Source organism: Haliotis rufescens, unplaced genomic scaffold (assembly GCF_023055435.1).
Source record: "Haliotis rufescens isolate VD_foot unplaced genomic scaffold, xgHalRufe1.0.p SCAF_4, whole genome shotgun sequence".
Classification (NCBI taxonomy): domain Eukaryota; kingdom Metazoa; phylum Mollusca; class Gastropoda; order Lepetellida; family Haliotidae; genus Haliotis; species Haliotis rufescens.
This window is the reverse complement of record NW_025964112.1, coordinates 61,409,284-61,422,284: the sequence shown is the minus strand read 5'-3', so window position 1 is coordinate 61,422,284 and position 13,001 is coordinate 61,409,284. Positions and strand designations below refer to the sequence as shown.

Here is a 13,001-nt window from a genome sequence, read left to right as displayed (position 1 = left end):
CTACTCCATTCATGGTTGTTAGAAGACGTATTTTCTCAATATCAATATATTAATGTAAGTGAGTTTATTAATAAGAAAAATACATTTGACAAATGATAACATAGATAATCAGCATACATCAGTACCAGCTACTTTAAACTCAATAATGTCACTTTTGCAGTAAGACGCAAGTCATCAAATGTAAATCCATTTGAGATTCATAAACACATGCTCATTATATAGACGGAATCGTAGACAGGGCCTTTGGCAGCGATTTCTTATGAATATGGAAAGGTATAACTCGCTTTTTTTACTTTCACATAAAAATGTACAATATTGGATGTATGAATTCAGACAGTTAGTAATATAACATACATTTATATATTGTAAAGCATATTTCACAGTGCGGATACCATATATGCAGTTTTATGGAGGCTATTAACAAACCTTTATGCTGTCACGCTGTCTTCATTGGGTGGCTGAGATCCCTCTAACCTCTAGTGCTGTATTACGACCAGATGTTTCCTATGGTACGCGATGACACGTGCGCTCTGCTCAGGTGCAGGCCAGCAACTGGAACAAGATATTGATGGTCTATACATATCGATCTTCCCGAACTAATACTCAAAAACTTTGGATATCCGATATGCTTAATCGTGTCGTATTCGGGGAAATCACCTGTGCTAACAGTTTGTTTGCTCTGCAAACAGATGTTAGGGTGTTTGAGGCTCCAGTTTTATATTAAGTGATGGACATTTACAGAACGTACTTATTTTATATACATAGTGATGATATAAATACCCCGTGTGTTTGGAGAACTGTGAGTTCTACAGATATATGTCACAAGAACCACAAAACCACAAATGTTGAATGTATGGAGACATTGAAACACGTTGATGGTGGACACGGCTGTATCAAACTTAATGATGCATTAACCTGACATTAAATCTCCATTAACTAATACACCAATACATTCAGTTGTACCAAAGTTTTTTCTGTTTTTTTTCTTTTATTGTTTTTTAAAAGAAATACCTGTTACGTAAAATTGGCTTCCGACCAGGGTAGCAGAAAGCCCATGACACATAGCACAACTTATCAGTACATCTTAGATTTTTGTACGGATATAACATACTTCACTCTCGTAATACAAATATACTGCATATATCAAGTATGCATAAACTATTAAAGCTTAATATCATATTGCAGTGCAGGAAAGGACATGGTATCTAACATTAATGTCTTAAGTATAAAACTAAAATTAAAATGAAAGCTGCTCATTTCTAAAGTTTTAATGACACCATCCTTTCACTAGAGAGCCATTATTTCATTAAATAGTTCTAGATAGGCAATACTTATGTGCTGTGCATATAAGTGAAAGAAAAGTATTATGCAAGGTGAGGTTCCATATTGAGGGAAGGATCCTTTTCTTATGTATCTTAAATGTTAGATTCCCTCCTGTTTTTGTTAAACTTACCTTTTAGGCGGTAACTAGTTAACCACTTAGGCGCTTAGTATTCATCTCTTCAGCACATCTTTTTAAAGCGCAAACGCTGCATCTTACCAACATGGTCTTGTTACCGATGTTAGTTAAAATGCCAATCCGTGGAATCGGATTAAAGTTTGTTGAGAAACACACTTTTTAGCCTTGGCTAGTCGCTTGGGAAGAAAGACTATCCGAGCGGAGGTTTCCCCTACTCCTACCTCCACGCTTTGTCGCCACTTGAGAGCTTTATGGTCTAATGCCTCTGTCCCAAAGAGGGCGGGTCAGCAGAAATTGTTAAAGCTGAAGGTGACGTCTTAAAACAATTAAAGCAGCAAAAAAACCATGCTTCTGTGAGAAATCCCCGAACTGTAGTTTCTATGCCTTCGTCGGTGCCTCGACGAAGGTTTAAAGGCGGAGTCGTTGTGCAGACAGAAGCTGGTTGCGTAACGTGTAAGGCTGTTAGGCTGGGATTGTGCCAACTTATACCGGTGCAGATTTTAAACACCGTCTGTGTTTTTAAATTAGTACAGTTGTGTATTAGAAGTGACGAGTTTGCGTTCTAATGGATTCCAATAGTTCACACTGGAGACTCAGAGAATCTATGTGATGACGTCCGACACATCTTGAAATTACGTGTTCTTTACTCACTGACATGCATTGACAACATTGCTTGCCCGTGCTGCACACATATCCAATACCCTAAACACTTGTGTACTGACTATGTGTATGTCCCCAATGAGACCTCACCTGTGTTGACTATTGGAATCCATCAGAACGCATTAAGGCTTATGTTATTGATATGTGCTTTAATCGAGTGACACCACACCGAAGCCATTTGTTTACATCTGTGTTTACACACATTATGTCTAATATATTCGCCTTTGGTTTACGGAATAAGGACTATGTTCATGATTGCCCTCAGCCTTAAAAAAACTACGTCAGCCATAAACATACAGTCACGATTTGTCTGGCAGGTTAGTTAATACATGCTTTTTCATATCTAACTGTGTGTATTTTCTGTGTGTGTATGTCGGTGTGGTTTTGTGTCTGTTCGTGTGTGTGTATGTGTGTGTGCTTGTGTGTTTGATTGTGTCTGTTTGTAAGTGTGTGCTTGTATATGTATATGTGTTTGTATGATTGTGTGTAAATTTGTGTGTGTTTGTGAGCGTATGTCTATATGTGTTTGTGTGCATGCGTGCGTGCTCGTTTGTGTGTATGTGTGTGCTCGTTTGTGTGATAACTACATACCTTCGGGAGGAGAAATGAGGTGGTGTACACCTTTAAGTACTGAATAATTTACCAGAAAATATTATTGTCAATGGTACACGTCTTTCATTGTGATAATGATAATAAAAAAAATGCACATTGCATGTCATCTTATCCAATGTTAACTGGGGTGGATAGAATTCCTAACATAAACAAAACTGGGTGGAATAAGGTCTATACTATAGATTAGGAGTGGCGATATTGTAGGATATTTGATATGTTACAACACTGAGGTTGCCTGATTAGTGAATTTTCCAATAAATATACCGGCTTCATGATAGCTGCCTGTCTGGCATCGCACTTGTGGTTGGTAGCACGAGCTATAATCCACACAAAACCTAACTTCCTGAAACACATTACTTCATTCAGTGTGGCTTCAAGGGAATAACTCCAAGTTATGTTCATATCCTACACCCAAGTTTCAGGGGAAAACATTTTGTGCATGTCAGATATATGGTTTATCAACCATTAATACGTGCCACCAATTGACTCCCTGTGTCCCTATTTCACGCCACCAATTGTCAACCTGTGACCCCTTCTACATGTCATCCCATGTCGCACTGTGTCCCCTATTACACGCCACTCCATGTCTCACTATGTCCCCTATTACACGCCACCAATTGTCAACCTGTGACCCCTTCTACATGTCATCCCATGTCGCACTGTGTCCCCTATTACACGCAACTCCATGTCTCACTGTGCCCCCTTTTACACGCCACTCCATGTCTCACTGCGTCCCCTATTACACGCCACTCCATGTCTCACTGTGTCCCCTATTACACGCCACCAAATGTCTCACTGCGTCCCCTATTACACGCCACCAATTGTCAACCTGTGACCCCTTCTACACGTCATCCCATGTCTCACTGTGTCCCCTATTACACGCCACTCCATGTCTCACTGCGTCTCCTATTACACGCCACTCCATGTCTCACTGTGTCCCCTATGACACGCCACCAAATGTCTACCTGTGTCCCCTATTACACGCCGCTCCATGTCTCACTGCGTCCCCTATTACACGCCACCAATTGTCAACCTGTGACCCCTTCTACACGTCATCCCATGTCTCACTGTGTCCCCTATTACACGCCACTCCATGTCTACCGGTGATCCCTATTACACGCCACCCAATGCCTACCTGTGTCCCCTATTACACGCCACCAAATGTCTCACCGTGTCCCCTATTACACGTCATCCCATGTCTACCTGTGTCCCCTATTACACGCCTCTCCGTGTCTCACTGTGTCCCCTATGACACGCCACCAAATGTCTACCTGTGTCCCCTATTACACACCACTCCATGTCTCACTGTGTCCCCTATGACACGCCACCAAATGTCTACCTGTGTCCCCTATTACACGCCACTCCATGTCTCACTGCGTCTCCTATTACACGCCACCAATTGTCAACCTGTGACCCCTTCTACACGTCATCCCATGTCTCACTGTGTCCCCTATTACACGCCACTCCATGTCTACCGGTGATCCCTATTACATGCCACCCAATGTCTACCTGTGTCCCCTATTACACGCCACTCCATGTCTCACCGTGTCCCCTTTTACACGTCATCCCATGTCTACCTGTGTCCCCTATTACACGCCTCTCCGTGTCTCACTGTGTCCCCTATGACACGCCACCAAATGTCTACCTGTGTCCCCTATTACACGCCACTCCATGTCTCACTGTGTCCCCTATGACACGCCACCAAATGTCTACCTGTGTCCCCTATTACACGCCACCCCATGTCTCACTGCGTCCCCTATTACACGCCACCAATTGTCAACCTGTGACCCCTTCTACACGTCATCCCATGTCTCACTGTGTCCCCTATTACACGCCACTCCATGTCTACCGGTGATCCCTATTACACGCCACCCAATGCCTACCTGTGTCCCCTATTACACGCCACTCCATGTCTCACCGTGTCCCCTATTACACGCCACCAATTGTCAACCTGTGACCCCTTCTACACGTCATCCCATGTCTACCTGTGTCCCCTATTACACGCCACTCCATGTCTCACTGTGTCCCCTATTACACGCCACTCCATGTCTCACTGTGTCCCCTATTACACGCCGCTCCATGTCTCACTGTGTCCCCTATTACCCGCCATCAATTGTCAACCTGTGTCCCCTTCTACACGTCATCCGATGTCTCACTTTGTCCCCTATTACACGCCACTCCATGTCTCACTGTGCCCCCTATTACACGCCACTCCATGTCTACCGGTGATCCCTATTACACGCCACCCAATGTCTACCTGTGTCCCCTATTACACGCCACTCCATGTCTCACTGTGTCCCCCTATTACACGCCACTCCATGTCTCACTGTGCCCCCTATTACACGCCACTCCATGTCTACCGGTGATCCCTATTACACGCAACCCAATGTCTACCTGTGTCCCCTATTACACGCCACTCCATGTCTCACTGTGTCCCCCATTACACGCCACTCCATGTCTCACTGTGTCCCCTATTACACGTCACCCAATGTCTACCTGTGTCGCTATTACATGGAAAGACGTGGGGTGGTAGGCTATGTCGGTCATGAAAATACGCAGTGTGCTATGTCGGGGATGGACATAGAAAAACGTGGGGTAGTATGCTGAGTCGGTCCTTGAAAGACGTGAGGTGGAATTCTATGTCATAGAAATACGTCGTGAGGTATGTCGGACATGCAAAGAAGGTGGGTGATATGTCGGACATAGAAAGACGTAATGTGGTATGCTCTGTCGGACATGGAAAGACGTTGGGTGGTGTGCTAGGTCGGACATGGAAAGACGTGGTGTGACACGTTGTCTGGGTCACTGAAAGGTTAACGTCCCAGACAGTACGTTCCGCCACGCCATCGCCATGACGGCCCTCGACATAAACTATATTTTAGTAGAAACGAGTTGATAAATATGACAGACGTTAGAAATAATTGGTGTTTTTCGTCCCTGCCCTCTTTTATGTTTCTCCAATAATATAAGTAAATTCTAAAGAGTTCGCTTTAATCATTTGGCATTACACAGACGAAACCCACATGTCTTTATCTTACAATCGTAATCGTTAAAATCTAAATAATGCATTAAGCTGCTTTCGTACATTGTCTCCTTTCATAAGTATCACTGGGGTTTGACAAATGGAATGACGCCCTTGGCATAATTGCCTCGTAAGTTTCAGTAGCGTTAGGCTGTGCTCTGAGAGGCCGATTATATTATAGAAATGAGATTGGTGGCAATTATCGAATGTCTAACAACCCCCTAAGTGCTTCCAGTAAATTACCCACTTCTGTGCACAATGTCCACTGAAATATCCATCCGCCCGAAGATCTTTGTTTTGACCTGTTTGTAGAAACAACAGTGGTGATGGTACAAATGCAACAAAACAGTATGAGTCCGAGGTACTCTTCTTGTCAGAGAACGACCGTCAAATACTTACACACATAGTAAAGGAGCTGGGATTAAACGTCAAATTTTAAGTTTTTCACTTTCCATGTAGGAATGTAAGCCCAATGACTCGAAACGATAATGGAGTAAAGTTTAATGAATTCAAGTACCGTTATACTAATTTATGAGCCGGGCCTTTTCTACAGTTACTACAGTTCAACTACTGTCAATGCCATTCCTACATTAGGCTGCTAACGAGTTGCCGTATTTCATTGGGGTAAACTTAGATCGGAATATTTTTTAATGCAAACATCAACATGTATAATATTTTTAAAGTTTTCTTAATTGTGTTGCAGTGTCTTGGAATGGCTCTTCAAAACGTCTAATTCCATCTTTAATTGATCGGTTTTCTTTGATGTTACCGTTTCAAAGAACAGTCCCTCAAACACCGCTTTGAATGCGAGCACTCGTTTATACATTCATCTAACAGTTAATGATGACGCACACAGTGGCAATCTACGTGTCTGGAATCACAAAGTTGCCCTTACTTTAAGATGCTAATCCCCATCGTATTGTACATTCACTGTCTCTCATCCCGAACGAGCTGTGCAACTATACCACTGCACAATTACTGTTGTTATATTTATGACTTAATCCATGTCAGGCGATCTTGAATATATAGGCCTTGGTCCCTGAGACGAAAAAACCCTTAGCCTAGCTAGGGTTAGGTGCTCTGGGGCACCAACACCCCCATACTATCACTATGTGCTGACCTGGCACATAGTGCTTCTCATATATATCTACCTGTATAAGGTAAACTCTATATATACGAGTATGCAAATAGTTATGAATCAATGTCACGCGCTTTGCCCGTTGTTGTATACATGAATAAGCTGAATTATCCTTTAAACTTTATTTATTGTCACAACCAGTCGTTGAAGGCAAGCACATTCACTAAATGATAGTGTATATATCTCTCTCTCTCTAGAATGAAGCAATTGACAACCAAAACTACCATTGTTATTCAGAAGACAACGTATAACATACAGCTCTGGAGATTGAATAGCATATGTGCTGAGAAGCATAGCATGATACACGTCCGGAAATATACATCGTTCCTCTATTTCGTTATGGCCGACAAGCTGCAGGATATCCGTCCGGAAATATGCATCGTTCCTCAATTTCGCTATGGTAGACAAGCTGCTGGATATGATTGTAGGATAGTTTATTTTTCTCTGTGATTTACTTTTATTTGTGCTGAGTACCATAGGAGGGAAGGTACGGAAAGATACGTAGTTCCGCTACTTGGCTATGGTAGACAAGCTGCTGGCAAGAGTATTCTGGCTTGCTGTGACATCAAGTCCTCGAGCCTGGGGGGATCTACACAAGAACACTCTTTTGTACGTGGAGGAGAACTTCTTGCTCATGGCCATGTACACCATGAAGTTGGCAGAGGAGTTGCAGCACTCCAGTAATAAGATGAAGCCACCCATTAGGTTGAACAAGTTGGAATATCGCCCCACAAAGTTGAATCCTTGGATGAAGAACCGGAGCGTAACAGTGATTGTGCCGGGCATGAGGCAGGAGATGTAGAGACAACTCACAAGTACCAGCATGTTGGTCACTCGATCTTCATCCTTTGTTTTGTCAGCGTTCTGGGAGGTCTTCCGTCTCCAGACTGAGCTCCTCTTGATCCTTAAGACAACCAGAACGGTGAAGACACACACCAGCACTATTGGAATGTAGCGGAACATGATGTTGAGGAACTGGTCCAAGTAGACGTCAAAGAAATCCGCGTTGTCGATGTAGAACTGTGTCACTCTTATATAGGGAATAATGCGTTGTTGACGTTTACTGAATACATAGGTGATTTTGTAGAGATTGAGCAGAGGGGCAAAGGCGGCACAAAGAGTAACATACAAAAAGACTACGGCGAACTTCACGCGAGTCGGCGTTAGAAGGAATTGGGCCTTGAGAGGGAAGTACACTGCTATGAAACGTTCTATGGCAATGAGCATGGTGAGAGCGCTCGTGATCCGTCCGAACAGCATATTCAGCATCATTACTTGGGCTTGCATTATCATATTAACGTCGAATGCAGCATTCTTGTCGACCTTCGACACAAGGTGGTTGACCTTTCGCAGTAACGTTGTTATTAGAAACAGTGTGTCCGATATAGCTAATGCAACGAGGATGATGTTGGTTCGTTCCTTCGACCCCTGGATGTAGAGTACTACGAAGCTCATTACGTTACCCACAATTCCAAACACGCAGACGACAGGAAGCAGTCCACAGTAGATGATATCGAGAACGAGTTCTTTCGCTTCAGTGCTGACTAATGGCTGGTATGTCTGTCTTCGGGAAGATGGTGCCGATTCTTGAGTCGAGCTTTCGTTTTCAGCCGCGAGAACCGAGGAGTTGAAGACATCAGTGGTTTCATTTGAAGTTTCAATGAGAGTGGAAGTCGTTGTGGGGTTTTCAGTATCTGCAGTTAGGGTAGCTGCAAGTATTGTTGTTACGGCGTAGGCAAAGGTAATATTCATTGTGAACAGCCCCTGAAAAAAAGCATCAAATGAAAAAAATGACATTTATTGACTCACATTATTGGCTAACAAATTGAAGGAAACGAATGTAAGCTTTGGGTAGACGAAGAGCGGATACGAATGAGTGAGTGAGTGAGTAAGTTTGGTTTAACGCCGCTTTTAACAGTATTCCAGTTATATCGCGGCGTGTCAGCTTAATGTGGGAGGAAAGCCCGAAGTGATGCAGGTCTCAGACGTTTACCACTTCGGTGAAACCCACGAGTATGGTGCTGACAAACCTACAAACATAATCGGGGCGAACCGGGATTCGAACCCACAATCATAGGTTTCTGGCGTGCCCAAGGGACGCAACTCTGCACAGCGAATCGCGGCGCCTTAGACGACTGGGCCACCCGTGTCCCCCGGATACGAATGAGGTGGATACATTCTGCTCTGAACCTTATGTCAGTAATATGCCAGCATTTAAGCTGTTTATGTTTACCACTTCAGCGAAATCCAAGAGTAGGGATAGTGTACTGTCATATAATTTGTTCTCACGTGTTACAAAAATATATGTGTTCGCTTAGAAAAAAAATACAATTGGACGATTTCTCCGAAGAAAATTCTGTCTCTAACATTGTCACATTGGTTAATTTTGACAACCTTTTGCTTGTTTTCGTAAAGGCAACAACACGAAAAATGTCCCTTCTAGATTCCATAGTAAGTATGTGACCCACAAGGTTTGTCATGTCCTGAATCAACTGGTGTCAAAGATCAACTCTTGTCCAAACATTTAAAAGGCAGGGCGGGACAACTTAGGAATGGCCAGGAGTCCGAACTTGACCACACAGAAGGAAGCGAGCTACAAAAACATGTTTTATATCATTGGAAAGCTCTCGAGGAGACGAATCCAAATAATGTGTGTCCCAGTGTGTTCACATGTTCACAAGCTCAAAAATTGGCTCAGAAAATGCATTACTGCAGAAATTTCTGGCCGAATTTTTTTTTTCTGCAGAAATTTCTGGCAGAATTATTTTTTTCTACAGAAATTTCTGGCAGAATTTTTTTCTGCAGTAATTTCAACCATCAATCTTTGGAAAGTTTAAATTGAATTCAGCAATTGAAGATATTTATCTTGGTATTATATTTACCAAATTTATCAAGAAAAGTTGACGTCACTCGAATTAAACAATGGAACAACATGTTGGCCTCATACCTTAAAATGAGATTTTAGAACAACACTTACCGAAAGTCCATTTACTCACACGTTTGCATGTCCTTCTATTATGCCCAGTATACGAAGAAGAACAAATTTTTATTGTGTATTTTAACGCTTTTTAATGTTTATACATTGTCTTAGCTATATGTATATCGTCTCTCATAAATCGCTGGGCGATTGGTCGTGGTTTTATTTTTCATGTATTTTATACTATGTTTTATCAACTGTACCATGAATGAAACTTAAATAAACAATTCTGTCTGTCTGTCCGTCCGTTTGGACATTTCAGCCCGAGGACTGCATTTTGGTGGTGATACAAGTAAACTAGTTCTGAAGAAACATGCTAGTTATTTGCTATCAGAATACTTCATTGTCATTTATACCAAGTTTAAAGGGTTCGTAACGTTTCTTGAACGGGGCATTTATTGTGGGACAAAAGGACCCTTTTTCATAAATGGCCCTTTTTGGTGCGTAGTTAGACAACAAGGGTTGGCCTTCTGACCAATAGAAACCAGAGGATAGTTGAAGACTGCTCCAATGATTAAACGCTGAATAAAACTTTGGTTGAGTCCTACTTTCAGCTGATTGTTATCACTTGCTTGACAGTTCAAGGTCCTGATACTAGATTTTTACAGCTGTACCGAAATGTCGCATCGAAAGATTAACAGAAAACGAAACCCCGCCTTCATATATACTATCGCTTCTAAATGTCCCCTGAAAAGAGTACTAGTATGGATACTATTTCAGAGTGAAAAAAATGTTCGCAACAGCACGTACATGGGTTTGCAAATTATGAAAACAGCCATGCAAGAGCAATTTCCATGCTCACGTGTTTCTGTATTTTGGTTACATAGAGGTGATTCTTTAATAATGATTCTCCCACACATTGTCCATCCCCATCTTAGCGTTTCAGAGATAGTTGCGCAGGAAAATATGCTAAGTTTGTTAAACCTGTACACCATATTTATGTTTGTTTCGCAAGATTACCTGATTACACAACGGAATCAGAACTGTTGTTAAATAGTTTGTATGTCAGTGCTTACAAACTGTTAGTAACTGTTACCATCTCAAACACTTACCTTGATAATATTGGTTTCGTAAATCGAGGACATTTGCAGTATCTTGTTTCAATTGCATCGTTGGTTTTATATACTGCAACATTGTATTGATTTATCATCCATCTTATGTGCTGATCAGGGAACAAAATAGCCATTCAGATCACTGGGCGTATTGTACTGCACATTCACGGAAGTGAAATAAGCGAGGCAACACGATTTGTCAAGAGAAAGTTACGAGTAGTCATGTTCTGCACATGGTATTAATGCGTCACAACTTCATTGCATGACGAAAACTGAGTTCATAGTGGAGACTTGCCATTAAATAAATTGTTAATACCTTCAACTTGGCTACAAGGCATAAAGATCTTTATGTTATATTTACGGTTTTTTTTAGTAAATGTTAATTAAGGAAGAATATTATGGATGAAATCACCTGATGAAGTATATACTCCGAAACGTTGTATTCCTCATGTAGAACAAGTTGACATCAATAAATTCTCTTCCTTATGTGTATCACTTCATTCAAAGACTTGATTATGTTAATTGTGTAAATGCAACAAACCTCTTTCCATAATCACAAAAAATGCAAAATGCTGAGTCCACTGTATGATCCCGACTATATCATGGGCAGGTGTTAATGAATGGTTATCAAATAGTGATAATACCAGATATTTACGTAGAGGTGAGAGAATCCCGCCCATAGGTTGGTTGGTTGGTTGGTTGGTTGTTTTACGCCGCACTCAGCAAATTCCAGCTATATTACGGCGGTCTGTAAATAATCGAGTCTGGACCAGACAATCCAGTGATTAATATCATGAGCATCGATCCACGCAATTGGGACCGATGACATGCATCAACCAAGTCAGCGAGCCTGACCACCCGATCCCGTTAGTCGCCTTTTACGACAAGCATAGTCGCCTTTTACGGCAAGCATGGGTTGCTGAAGACCTATTCTACCCCGGATCTTCACGGGTCCCGCCCACATGTGGCACCCGTCACAAACACATGCAAACAATTGCTTTGATCTTTCGAAAAACATAAATTGTCTCAGAAAATGCTCGACAAAAATAATTATGGTTCAGACAATTGAAAAACGTAATTGTTTGCCACAAAATGTATATAGTTTTTGAAACAAAAATATTTAGGCTCATAGTTTAATAAGAAAATATCTGGGTTTTTTTGCAGCAAAAGCTGAACCAATACATAGTCTCCATACAAAATCCGTGCCGCCCTCAGTAATTCAGTTACCTTTGTTTAAGATACATGAATGTGAGCTTGTCATGTTACTCAGAAGTATTCAGATATGACTGTTTGCTTTAAGGAGATATCCTCACTGTTTTGATCAGCATTCTAGAAGTTGGTGAAAGCAGTAAACCTACAACTTTATGGATAACAACTTCTGGTTGATTGCTTTTAGCCATGTTCCAGTGTAGGTTGCCTTTACGCCAAGTGGAATCTGACTGGGCAGCCCATGGAGACTGATTGTTCTCTGGTGTTGACGTTTTTTATTTCCTAACTTGTGTAACCACGTTATCCATTACCAAGAGCGAGGAGGAGGTGACGCATCTCTTGTATTGTCAATTCAAAGCATTAGTACGTAATGGCCCTATTAACAGAAAAACACAAAACCAAACCATTTCCATCGTGTATATGTTATATTGAGAGCCTTGAAAGCATTGAAAGTGGAAAATCATCATACAACTGTAACGCCCATTTCGGTCAGATGTTCCTGATTGATTACTTTAGACTAGTAGCTCATTATTGTGCGAGACTCTCGCCTTAGCTACTAATTGTTGAGTATTAGGATGAATTAATTGATACATTGATGTTCTACATCTAAATTTGCGTCTATTCTAATTGTTATCCGTTACTCCGTGAGCTATTCATTATTTATTATGAAGCTTAGACACCCGTAATGTTGTAATTTGTCTGTTGAATACCTTCCCAGAACCGCCTTACTGTGTGTGGACATTGATATCTTGACACAGATCTCAATCGCATTTGAAACCGGAAATATCCTTGATATTTTACTGTCATCATTTATTTTAAGTCGCATAACAGAAATCTGATCAAAATGATGCCATGTTATGATGGGCAGAACT

At 41.6% G+C, this 13,001-nt stretch overlaps 1 protein-coding gene across 1 annotated transcript; it reads right to left on the bottom strand.

Annotated features, from left to right (window-relative positions):
• Positions 1–7,401: 7,401 nt before the first annotated feature.
• Positions 7,402–8,643, bottom strand: LOC124116120 (probable G-protein coupled receptor B0563.6). The gene has a single exon (XM_046477349.2). It carries the CDS (start codon positions 8,641–8,643, stop codon positions 7,402–7,404), a length of 1,242 nt encoding a protein of 413 aa, XP_046333305.2.
• Between the last annotated feature and the right edge of the window lie 4,358 nt (positions 8,644–13,001).